This window comes from Anopheles merus, chromosome 3L, assembly GCF_017562075.2.
Source record: "Anopheles merus strain MAF chromosome 3L, AmerM5.1, whole genome shotgun sequence".
Taxonomy (NCBI): Eukaryota; Metazoa; Arthropoda; class Insecta; order Diptera; family Culicidae; genus Anopheles; species Anopheles merus.
In genome coordinates this window covers 7,086,100-7,097,495 of record NC_054085.1, presented here as the reverse complement: position 1 = coordinate 7,097,495, position 11,396 = coordinate 7,086,100, and the positions used below count along the sequence as shown (strand labels likewise).

The 11,396-nt window shown below is 47.6% G+C and overlaps 1 protein-coding gene across 3 annotated transcripts; it reads left to right on the top strand.

Annotated features, from left to right (window-relative positions):
- The first annotated feature begins 386 nt into the window (after positions 1–386).
- On the top strand, positions 387–10,642 carry LOC121598375 (transient-receptor-potential-like protein). Of its 3 annotated transcripts, none has more exons than XM_041925102.1 (9): positions 387–652; positions 5,666–5,749; positions 5,866–6,361; positions 6,438–6,580; positions 6,655–7,262; positions 7,339–8,005; positions 8,096–8,459; positions 8,534–8,756; positions 8,821–10,642. In XM_041925102.1, the coding sequence occupies exons 3-9, from the start codon at positions 5,933–5,935 to the stop codon at positions 10,341–10,343; spliced, it is 3,957 nt and encodes a 1,318-aa protein (XP_041781036.1). In that variant the 5' UTR covers positions 387–652; positions 5,666–5,749; positions 5,866–5,932; the 3' UTR covers positions 10,344–10,642. The 3 variants fall into 3 exon arrangements, with proteins under 3 accessions (XP_041781036.1, XP_041781034.1, XP_041781037.1); XM_041925100.1 differs by having other exon boundaries at positions 387–664; XM_041925103.1 differs by lacking the exon at positions 5,666–5,749 and having other exon boundaries at positions 387–664.
- Positions 10,643–11,396: the final 754 nt, after the last annotated feature.

Genomic DNA, 11,396 nt, shown 5'->3' with positions numbered 1-11,396 from the left:
TTCAAGGAGGCGCCTGGTCGGTTACAGGTGTGCAATAACCCTCCCGGGGCCCGTACGGCAACACTGTAGCGACCAAGCCGCTTAGCAAGATCGATACCAGCTTTCTGTGTTTCGCCTTTTGTTTCCACACCCAGTTATAATATTTTCCTCCCCTGCTGCAGCTCCAGCAGAAATCAAAGAATATAACTCGCCTGGGTACGGTTGCACCGGAGCATTAGCAGCAGGTGCGGATGCTTGTCAGAACCTTCCATCGCCACACTCACTAACAGGATTAGGCACACACTGCCACTGACTTCTCCGTGCCATGCCCGCGCCGCCCTGGAGGTTGCATGCTTTCTTTGCGCAAGGGCCAAATCTATAAAACACCGGACAACGTTGGCCGACCTTTTTGATGGCTTCTGTCTGTCACACCGTGAGCACAGAGTAGTTTGGTAGTTTGCGCCCAACGCTCGCTCGGCCTCGACCAGTGGACATCCCGTTCTGTTTTTCCCTCCTCATATTTCCTCATTCTCTATTTGCCTACCTGGAGCCTGTTTGTGTTCGTTTGCGTGTTGGGGTGTGCAAGTGTGCTTGGTGATCAAACTTCTGGTGCAGATCGGCTGTGTCGGGCAGGAAAATTTTGCGAAACATATTGTGGAATCATCAGTTGCTGGTAGTTTAGCCGGTTCGTTGAGTATCGTATTGCTTGGATTTGTAGTGTTAAGTTGACAGTAAAAGAATGAGTTCAGCCTCAGCCAGTGACGCGTTTGGTGAAGTGTAAATCAAGTGCGGTGATCTGTGACTATTGCAACGGAGATACAAATTATTTGATGCAAAGAACTGTAATACCATTTGAGCTAAATTTTGTACTCAAATTTGCTCAAAACTAAAGCGTATTGTTTGCATCGCGCTGGACTACGTGCTCTTGTGATGTTTTCTTTGCAAATTCGTGTGTACGCCGTTACATCTTCCATTGTGAAGCTAAAAATATAACTTCCAAGAAGCTTTGCAAGAAGCGTTGCAAAATTAAATTAACACTACTTCTGTATTGACACTACGATACAGAAGCAATTCGCCCAATCGCAACGAATTACCGCACTTGGTCAAATATGATTGCGCACATATTATTGTCATGACACGTGCCTTTCTTTCCAGATTGATCGTTTCTCTCGATCTAGTAAGCGAGAAGTATGCTGAGATTGTTCCTTAATTGGGTTAACAACGTTCTGGAATAATTGTTCGGGTTTTTGTGTTTGTATGCTGCAATGTAGTACAGTTAATTCTGGAAATCGATATTTCTTTTTCAGTTATCTTGTTGTAAAATTGACTATAGAAAAAAAAATCTTACTTTTTCTGCCTGTTGAAGTATCTCCTCAATTCTATAGTGAATCGTTACCCACAGACTCTGTAGAAGTCAGCGTTGTCTGTATGAGACACCTTATTGGTGGAGTTTTATAATTTGCTAATAGTTGCTGTCATCTGCGATATGATTTTATTCACTTTTTATAAAACTAAAGCTGCACTTCAACATAAAACTATTGGTATGACTAACATATACGCTAGCCATTAAAAAGATGTTTTTTTTTTAATTCAGGGGCAACGGTTCAAAAATCCGTATTGGATACAACAAGATGTCAACATAATAACAAACAGGCTATTTTTGATAACGTTTGCATTAAAATTAACTTTTTTTAAGCAAGCTATAAAAAAAAACTAAAAGACATAATTTTCTTCCATGAACATCTTTTGATAGGTAATTATTTAAGCTTACTTGCAAACATAAACCTTCGACTCTTCGTAGATTTATTTCAACGAGGTGCCTTTCGTCATTTATGCGCAATTTTCACCATGGCGGACGAGGACATCCAGGCTTGTTTTTAAGATCGTTATTTATCAGCTCCTCCTCAGTTTTTGGAACAAATTTGTTGGAGTAGAGCTAGGGTCATGTTGCTGGGGGATGTTGGACCGGTTCGCGTACTAGGATGTCATATCGATATTCACATAAAATGGTCGCCATGAGTTTTGGTGTCATTGCTTGCCGCTGTGAAGCCAGTGGACGCAATTTCTACTTCCTGATATGTTTGTTCTTCTTTCCCAGGTACTGCATCACTGTTTGGCCGGTTGCATCTACCTCCCGGCCAAGCTAACGCAACAATCAAGCCAGTCTCTCTGTCTTCATTTTTAGCATCATTGAAAACTCAAATCGTTCAGAGTCTTCGGTCATTTGGAACCGGCCTTTCTTTCGATGCTCTGACTGTTGTCTAATAGTGCCTAGATGTTGTAGATGCCAGAAAAGGCTTATACGACGTCCACAAAATGCCACACCAAGTCCGTTTTAGACACTACGGATTGCCGTTCTTTGATCGCACACGCTTCTGAACGAAGTTGCTTCACTTTGTTGGCCGTCACGGTTAGAGTACGGCTGATATGAGTGTCAAATTTTCCATGCAGACTTATGGGATGCTATTATTGAAAGTGAAATTAACGTTTTGTTAGTGCGAGTTAAAATTAACCAATGAAGAATCGACCATTTTGCCCATTTTTTGTTAATGCAAACGTTAGGACCACAGACCAACGTTTAATTTTTCTGATATATTTTTTTATATTTATGAAAAACATCTTTATTGTCTTTGAGGTCCATAGGAGCTCGGAAGTAGCCATACAATTATAAGAGCAGTACCCGATACTTTATTTACACGGTCTTTTGCTAGTCGATGCCGACAAGATCTCAACGTTAGATTTAAACACAACATTATGGGTTTGCTATGATCAGAACTACACACTCGTTTGGAGCTATATCTACCAGTTGGATAACAGAATCCATTATTTATACATCTATGGCCGACCTCGAGATACAATCGTCTTGACTTAACGACATGCGACGTATAATATAAATATAAAGTATATATAAAGAAGAAAAATACATTGTTTATAGCTTAGTCGATAGCCAGGAACCGTGCAACTAGACATATCAAGACAATTTTACTTCGTTAACCGTGAAAAAATAGCCGAAGCAACCATGGCTAAAACATTTTACGCCTGAATGTATGTACTCAGCTGTCATCCTGTATGGTTTGTTGACTAGTGATGGGCACAATAGGCCTGCAGCCGTATAAGGATTTATCCGAATCCAATTGCTTTCGGATTCGAATCCGGATCAACTCCGGAGTTTGTGGCGGAAGGAGCGGGGAGTTGTTTCGTGTGAATAATTTCCTATTTAAGTCCTTTGGTAGATTTCACCATCGTTTGGAAATTATTCATAACAATAAACTACATTTCTTAACTTCCTTTACATGTTCTGCACTACACAGTGAAACAATACGCTGTATATCCACGTAGCTGTAAGCTATAAGTATTAACACTTTTCGTTTTGTATTTGGGCTCAGGTAACAATATAATGTTAGCGTCTAGAATTTGTTTAGATTCGATCAATTTATTTGAACAATTTAGAATGTATTGAACGTTACTCAAAATTGTTTCAAATACTAAATCGTTAAACAAATCCGAACATATTAGGAAATCAAACAATGATTATATTTATCAAAACAAAAATCTAAAAAAAAAGAAAACCATGGCAAAACCAGTGTACGATTTTTGCCGGTATCCTCATTGATGATTGAATGTTTGCTTATATGTGTAGCTATGAAGATCTTCTTCTTCTTCTTCTTTGGCTCAACAACCGATGCCGGTCAAGGCCTGCCAACACACTTGTGGGGTTGGCTTTCAGTGACTTATTGATTTCCCCCCATAGCAGGATAGTCAGTCCTACATATGGCGGCACGGTCTATTTGGGGCTTGAACCCATGACGGGCATATTGTTAAGTCGTACGAGTTGACGACTGTACCATGAGACCGGCTCAAGCTATGAAGATAGCAATGTTCAATCGTAGCCAATCAGATCTATATTTGTTCGGAGCAGCCGGACTTGAAATCATGCGCGGACACATGGCGTGAAAATATTCGCCGTGAATGTTTGGTTGCACAGTAACAGTTCATATTCTGTTCCACATTTTTGTTAAGTATTTAGACTGAAGAAACGGAGAGTAGTGGTCAGAACAAGATCTGCCAGTTCATGATAGAGCGCTCTGGTCATACTCTAGATGCGAAAGCATGATGTAATTGTGGAATGGGAGTTATCTTGCGAATAAGATTGGTCCTGGTAAGGTTTGGTCCAGGATGGAGCATATCTTGTGACCACGTGGGATTGTGCTGTTGTCTTCCCGTTTCTCAGCACGAACGGTGTCAGATATGGGTAGTTCAGTATTCTTCTCGTTATTGAAAAAGTGGTCGAAAATATAAAAGATCATTTTTGCAACGTTTCCTAAAACAATCGCTTTTAAGAAGATTTTTTAGGTTCGTATTTAAGGAGGTTTTGTTGGTCTGCAGATACACATTTCATGCTTGATTTTTTATTTCAAAAATTATCCAGTACCATTATAATTGTAAAATTTTCGTGTTAAATATTCATCATCACTTATTAAAGCGTGTTTTTTTAAACCTTATGAGTAAATGGATCGAGAAAAAAGCACACTAACAATACTCTTTAACATGTACCACACACATATGCCTCAAACAATTACTCCGACACTTTTCCCTCTGGCAATAGTTTTGTATTGAATGATTGCTTATTATCAACGCTCTTATTTGTCTGAGCGATAACTAAAATCCTAGAAGCGCTCAATATTTACCGACTGTGATACCGCCGATCTTGATTTCAAATCGGCACCGTAAAACGTAAGATGTAAAACGAGAACTAGCTCATTTTGAAAGGTATTTGTTGAGCAGTTAGGTCTGCTCGTTATGCGAAAAACTCGTAATAAGCAGTACTCGTTACAGGCGGATTCACTGTACTTTGTTCGATGACTAGGAGTATTTACTGATTGATTCTAATGCTATTCTGTTGTGTTTGGAACTTTTGTATTTAAATATTTTATTTACACTCATACAAAATAAATAATAAAACACAATTAACATAACTGATACAACACACTTTAAAATAACAAGTGCGGTGGCCGCGCACCAGCCGCACCGAGCGCCCCTGCCGAGAGCTCCTGCTCGATCGGCTCGCAAACACACTCTGCTCGGCGCTCGGCACACACTAAGCCTTGCGCGCTTAGTGTGTGTGACAGTGTGCGTGACACACTGTCGTCCTCCTGGACGTTGACCGGTGGCAGCGCAACTGCCACGGCAAGTCCAGGCGTCGGCACGGCTGCCCACAACATATTCCTTAGTCTTTTTTGTAATACATACATTCAAATCATTTAAAGACATTTAAATTTATGAAGTTATTCTTCAGAAAACATACCATAAATTGTAATCAATTGTTTTCAAACATTTGCCCTTTCAAACAGAATAAGAATTATTCAAAACATCGTTCATATGATTTAATAAACCATTGAAAATAGCAAATAGCGCTCGATCAGGTTCTCGCCTGTTCAATTGCATTGTATTTATTGAACTCCATACTTTTAACTCACACACAACGAATTTACATTGCAATAAACTACAATCGGCAACTGAATACGTTTCAAATACAAAAATACATACGTAGTTACGCTTCAATGAAGGCAACATGTGGCCTGCGCAAATATGAGTAATTTACTTTCTTTTTCATGTGTTGATCTCTCTTATTCAATCATAAACAATTGTTTCTCTCATTCTCTCTCTCTCTCTCTCTCTTGTTCAGTACTTAAAAGCGTAGTTAACCATACAATTCCATTCCATAAGCTAGTGTCCAAGAATTCGACATCCAGCGTCTAGCGGAGTGCAGGTAAAAAATCACTACTCGATCCGTCGTCTTTCTAGTCGTGAGTGTGTGTAGTGCTCACAGCATCTCTGAGCTACCCAGTGTGTTTTATTGCTCCTTCTTCCCACTGCCCCACACAGTGCTCTACACCGATGTGTGCTCTGAACTAATTAGCCAACAACGTCAGCTTAAAAACCGCTCCACACGATGGGAAACGAAAAGAAGGACCCCGGCGGGGTCGGCGTCCAGATCGAGTCACCGTCCCCGGTGCCGTCCGGTTGCGGTGGTTCGGCCGCCTTTAACATGATCACCAACATCAATCTGCCCGTGCCACTGTCGCTCGAGGAGAAAAAGTTCCTCCTCGCGGTGGAACGTGGCGATCTGGCGAGCGTCAAGCGGATCCTCCAACGGGCCCACCGGCGACGCAACGTGAACGTCAACTGTGTAGATTCGTTGGGGCGAGGGGCGCTGACGCTGGCCATCGAGAACGAAAATCTCGAGATGGTTGAACTGCTGGTGATCATGAATGTGGAGACGAAGGACGCCCTGCTGCTCGCGATCAACGCGGAGTTCGTCGAGGCCGTGGAGTTGCTGCTGGAGCACGAGGAGCTCATCCATAAGGATGGTGAACCTTACGTACGTTACTTGCTGGAAAGCGGATTTCATCAATGATGACACTTACCTGGGATCTTTTTTTTTTTACTTTGCGCAGAGTTGGCAACGGGTTGATATTAACACGGCCATGTTCACGCCGGACGTTACACCGCTGATGCTGGCTGCCCACAAAAACAACTACGAGATCCTGAAGATTCTGCTCGATCGTGGCGCCACCTTACCGATGCCTCACGATGTGAAGTGAGTGGGGAGGGGGTTCAAGCTTTCGGGACGTTTTGAAGCTTTCAATTCCTTCCTTTTCTGCCCCTCCACAGATGTGGTTGCGATGAGTGTATCCGTCGTTCGTCGGAAGATTCACTGCGCCACTCGCTGGCCCGTGTGAACGAGTACCGTGCGCTGGCAAGCCCGTCACTGATTGCGCTCAGCTCGCAGGATCCGCTGCTGACGGCGTTCCAGCTGTCCTGGGAGCTGCGCAATCTGGCCTTTGCCGAGCAGGAGTGCAAATCGCAGTATCTGGAACTGCGCCACCAGTGTCAGAATTTCGCGGTGGAGCTGCTGGACCAGTCCCGCAGCTCGCAGGAGCTGGCCATCATTCTGAACTACGATCCGGAATCGCCGCCCTACATGGATGGCGATCACATGAAGCTGACCCGGCTGGAGCTTGCGATCGACTACAAGCAGAAGAAGTTTGTGGCCCATCCGAACATTCAGCAGCTGCTGGCAGCCATGTGGTACGAGGGTGTGCCCGGCTTCCGGCGCAAGTCGGCCGTGGAGAAGATCGCCATCATCGTCCGTACCGCGGTGCTCTTCCCGATCTACTGCATGCTCTACATGATTGCGCCGTCCTGCGAAACGTCCAAGTTTATGCGCAAACCGTTCATGAAGTTCTTGATCCATGCGTCGTCGTATCTGTTCTTCCTGTGTAAGTCATAAGCGCCAACTAACACCTTGCTCTGTTCCTCCACTCATTCCGCTTTCCCTCCTCTGCAAATGCACAGTTTTGCTCATTCTCGTCTCGCAACGGGCGGAGGTGCAGGTGGTGCTCCTCTTCGGCACGGAGAGCATGAAGCGAGCGCTGCAGGAAGAGTTGGCCCGCCAGCGAGGCAACGGGCCAACGTACCTCGAGTGCCTCGTCGTCATCTACGTGATGGGCTTCATCTGGGAGGAGACGCAGGAAATTTTCAAGGAAGGCATCCGCAGCTACCTCCGCAACATGTGGAACTTTATCGACTTCTCGCGCAACTTCCTCTACTGCTGCGTGGCGCTGCTGCGCGTCGTCGCCTACATCCAGCAGACGTCGCAGATATCGGCCGACCCGAGCACGGCCTACATCGCGCGCGAACACTGGGACGACTTCGATCCGCAGCTGATCGCGGAGGGTCTGTTCGCGGCGGCCAACATCTTCTCCGCCCTGAAGCTGGTGCACCTGTTCTCGATCAATCCGCACCTGGGACCGTTGCAGATTTCGCTCGGCCGCATGGTCATCGACATTGTCAAGTTTTTCTTCATCTACTCGCTCGTGCTGTTTGCGTTCGCGTGCGGTTTGAACCAGCTGCTGTGGTATTTCGCTGATCTGGAGAAATCCAAGTGCTACAGCTTGAAGGGTGGCCTGCCGGATTGGGACAACCAGGGCGATGCCTGCATGAAATGGAGACGATTCGGAAAGTGAGGGCGATTCGTGTGGGAGATCTTAAACGGTCGATGGCATGTTTTCATACGTCATTTTCTTTCATTTCTTCCCCCCATTCGTTACAGCTTGTTCGAGTCCTCGCAGTCACTGTTTTGGGCCAGCTTCGGTATGGTGGGGCTGGAAAACTTCGAGCTGCAGGGCATCAAGTCGTACACGCGCTTCTGGGGCCTGCTCATGTTCGGTTCGTACAGTGTGATCAATGTGATCGTACTGCTGAACCTGCTCATCGCCATGATGTCCAACTCGTACGCGATGATCGACGAGCACTCCGACACGGAGTGGAAGTTTGCCCGGACGCGCCTCTGGATGAGCTACTTCGAGGAGAGTTCCACGCTGCCGCCACCGTTCAACATCTTCCCGAACATGAAGCACGTGATGCGCCTCTTCGGCAAGAAGAAGAAGCGTGATCTCAAGCGTGAATCGACCATTGTAAGGAGCACTATCCACCCCATTCCGTCCACATGACTAATTGTTTTGTTGTTGTACTCCCCACACAAACCCAGCGTCGTAAAGAAGATAAGGAGCGGGCCGAACGGTACACCAACGTGATGCGAGCCCTTGTTTGGCGCTACGTCTCGGCAATGCATCGCCGCATGGAACAAGATGCAGTCACCGAGGACGACATCAACGAGGTCAAGACGGAGATCTCCGCCATGCGCTACGAGCTGTTGGACATTTTCGAGAAGAACGGCATGGATGTGTCCGCTGTTGATCGCAAGGAGAAGGGTAAGTTGTTGTGCGGATTACATCCTGATAACAGGACACCTGATGTGCTTTGCTCGTCTTGCAGCCGTGTTGGCGAAGCGTATGAAGATCTGGGAGCGCCGGCTCATGAAGGACTTCCAGGTTGCGCCGGTAGAGATGACCGAGCAGGAGGCCGAAGAGGAGGAGGAGGAGGACGCGAATCCTCTCGCCCGGTTCCGGCGAGTCGCCAAGAAGGTGGCCAACAATACGACCTCCGCCAAGTGGGGCCAGGTAATGACCGGTGTCGGCGTGGAGATAAACACGCAAATCGGTCGCTGTCGCAATCGGGACAGCTTCCGCCAGCAGCAGCAGCTCCAGAAGGCCATGGCCGAGGCGCGCCGTCTGGTGGAGCGCAGCCCGTTGCCCCGCTCGCGCAGTGCTTCGCCCGGCATCGAAGCGTACGCCGACGAGACGACGACCACGCTGCTGAACCTGCTGAGCCAGCTGGCCGAGGAGGGTGACGCGTCGCCCGGTAACACCCTCAACCTGCACGACGCGAAGAGCGGTGCGGCCACGCCGCTGAACATGCTCACCGCCCAGCTGCAGGCCGCCCTCAGCAAGACACCGTCGCCTTGCATGGGCAAATCGCCGAAGCCGGCCGGCGGTGGGCTCAGCGTAGCGACCGGCGGTGGTCGCTCACGCTCGCCCGGCGGCCTATCGCGGCTCGAGGGCCCATCGGTGGCCAGCAAATCGCCGCTCGCGTCCATCGCCGGCAGCAAATCACCTTCTCCGGACGGCACACCGGCGCCGGAGAAGAAGAACAACCTTCAGGTGAAGTCACCGCCCCCTCCGCCCATCATGTCGCCACCGCCCTGCAAGTCCCCTCCGCCGTCCACGGTGCAGTCACCTCCGCCGCCGATCCTGCAATCGCCTCCGCCGACCATCCACATCACGCGTACCGAGTCGCAGCTGGTGAAGAAGCAATCTGGCTCGAAGGACAGCAACGAGTGCGAGGAGGAAGCGGGTGCTCCGTCCTCACCTCCCCCAGCGGCGGAAGTGCCAACCGTTGTACACAGTGACGATCCGGATCCGCTCGTGTCGGGCGTTAACTCGCCGCCGAAGGTTATCAAGCGCAAGGCGCCGGCACCGGTTCCGTCCACATCCACCGGGGAGGACATTGCAGTGGCACGCCCGGTTGCCGTGAAACCGCAGCCCGGGCAGGGTATGCTTCCACCGCCACCGTCGAAGGAGGATGGTGGTGCCGCACCGGCCGGCACCATTATTCCAACCTTAAGCACCACACCGGCAACGCCGCTTCCCTCCCACAAGGCCGTCGCTGCTCCCAGACCACCGTCACCGTCGGCGCCTCCAAAGGTAGCTTCGCCGCCACCAACCATCGCGAGCCCACCGCTGGTGCCGCTCATCAAAACCGAGCTAATGGCCGACGGTGAACCATCGGAAGCGGCCAAGAGTTGCTCGACCGGCAGCAAGGAGAGCCTGATCGTTGGCGGTGGCGACGCGTCGGCCGATGCGGCCCGGGCCGCCTCCTCGCCGGTCTGTCTTCGTCCGTACCGCAAGGTGGACGATGTGACCACCATCAAGCGTCAGCCGAAGAGTGGTTGGCTGTAAACGAACCGGGCCGATGAGCCGGGCGCACTTCCCGGGGACGTGGAAGGCAGCTTCGTTGTGTGATACTCGCATGAGGTGGTGGTGATAATGATAACCTAAAAAAAAGAGAATACAAATAGAATTTGAATCAGCAGATGCACTTAACAATTCCAACTAACTAAACGAAAAAGGCTTAGCATCTGCAGACCAGAAAAAGCTTTTTCACGTGAAACCTATGTTTGTTGTATTTGAAATTTACCAAATGAATAAAAGAAAAAACTTACTAAAGGCATCCTTTTGCAATGAGAGAGGGCCGCCAACCAAACGATCTAACTTTTCTCTAGCAAACGTCATCACGAGCTTGCAACACACCAAAAGGACCGTATATGTTCTTTTTTTCCAATATGGGTTGTATATATTTTTATTTCTGTTCTCCGTTGGACATCGTGCATCGGTGCCGATTTGTTCCACTAGATACAAATAGATTTAGATTAGTGATTTCCCGCACTGCCGCCGCTCTGCGTTTGGAAGGACCACCAACTGAACCAAGGGTACAATGAGTATACGGCTCGGCGAAAAATTGAAACCTCTTTCACTGTTGCCCTATCATATTGCACATTGCCTGGTTGCGGATCGTGGTTCCTTCGCCAACATTTATCCTCATACTCGCTAATATTCACCACGGTTAAGCTTTCTATCCTGACGTCTATCTGTTGCTTGCGGGATAGTATTAATGTATCTGATTTTATATCTTTAACATGAAGCAGGTCTCTTTTTTAAAGAGCAAGTATATTGTTTGTGTATGAGTTGTAACTGTCACCCTGTCTATTGATAGCTTTTATGTTTAGCATATATTATAAATCATTTTAATGTTTCAAGTTGGGCGGGGAGGACACACATTGTGCAGGATAATGTTTTGTAATTGTGACTGTTGTGTGTTGATTTCGCTTCTTATGCTTTCTCTCTCGCACATCGCACCGCCTCTATCTCGTGGGAAATGGGTTAGATATTTTCTATCGCTTGTCTTTACACGTTTCTTAGCATATATCTAACAGGAGATCAAACGGTTCCGAT

Bases quoted from the DNA above. Each gene is read 5' to 3' on its own strand.
- LOC121598375 (XM_041925102.1), top strand. From the start codon at position 5,933: ATGGGAAACGAAAAGAAGGACCCCGGCGGGGTCGGCGTCCAGATCGAG. The intron at 7,263-7,338 runs GTAAGTCATAAG...GCAAATGCACAG, and splicing joins GTCGTATCTGTTCTTCCTGT to TTTTGCTCATTCTCGTCTCG. The intron at 8,006-8,095 runs GTGAGGGCGATT...CATTCGTTACAG, and splicing joins AAATGGAGACGATTCGGAAA to CTTGTTCGAGTCCTCGCAGT.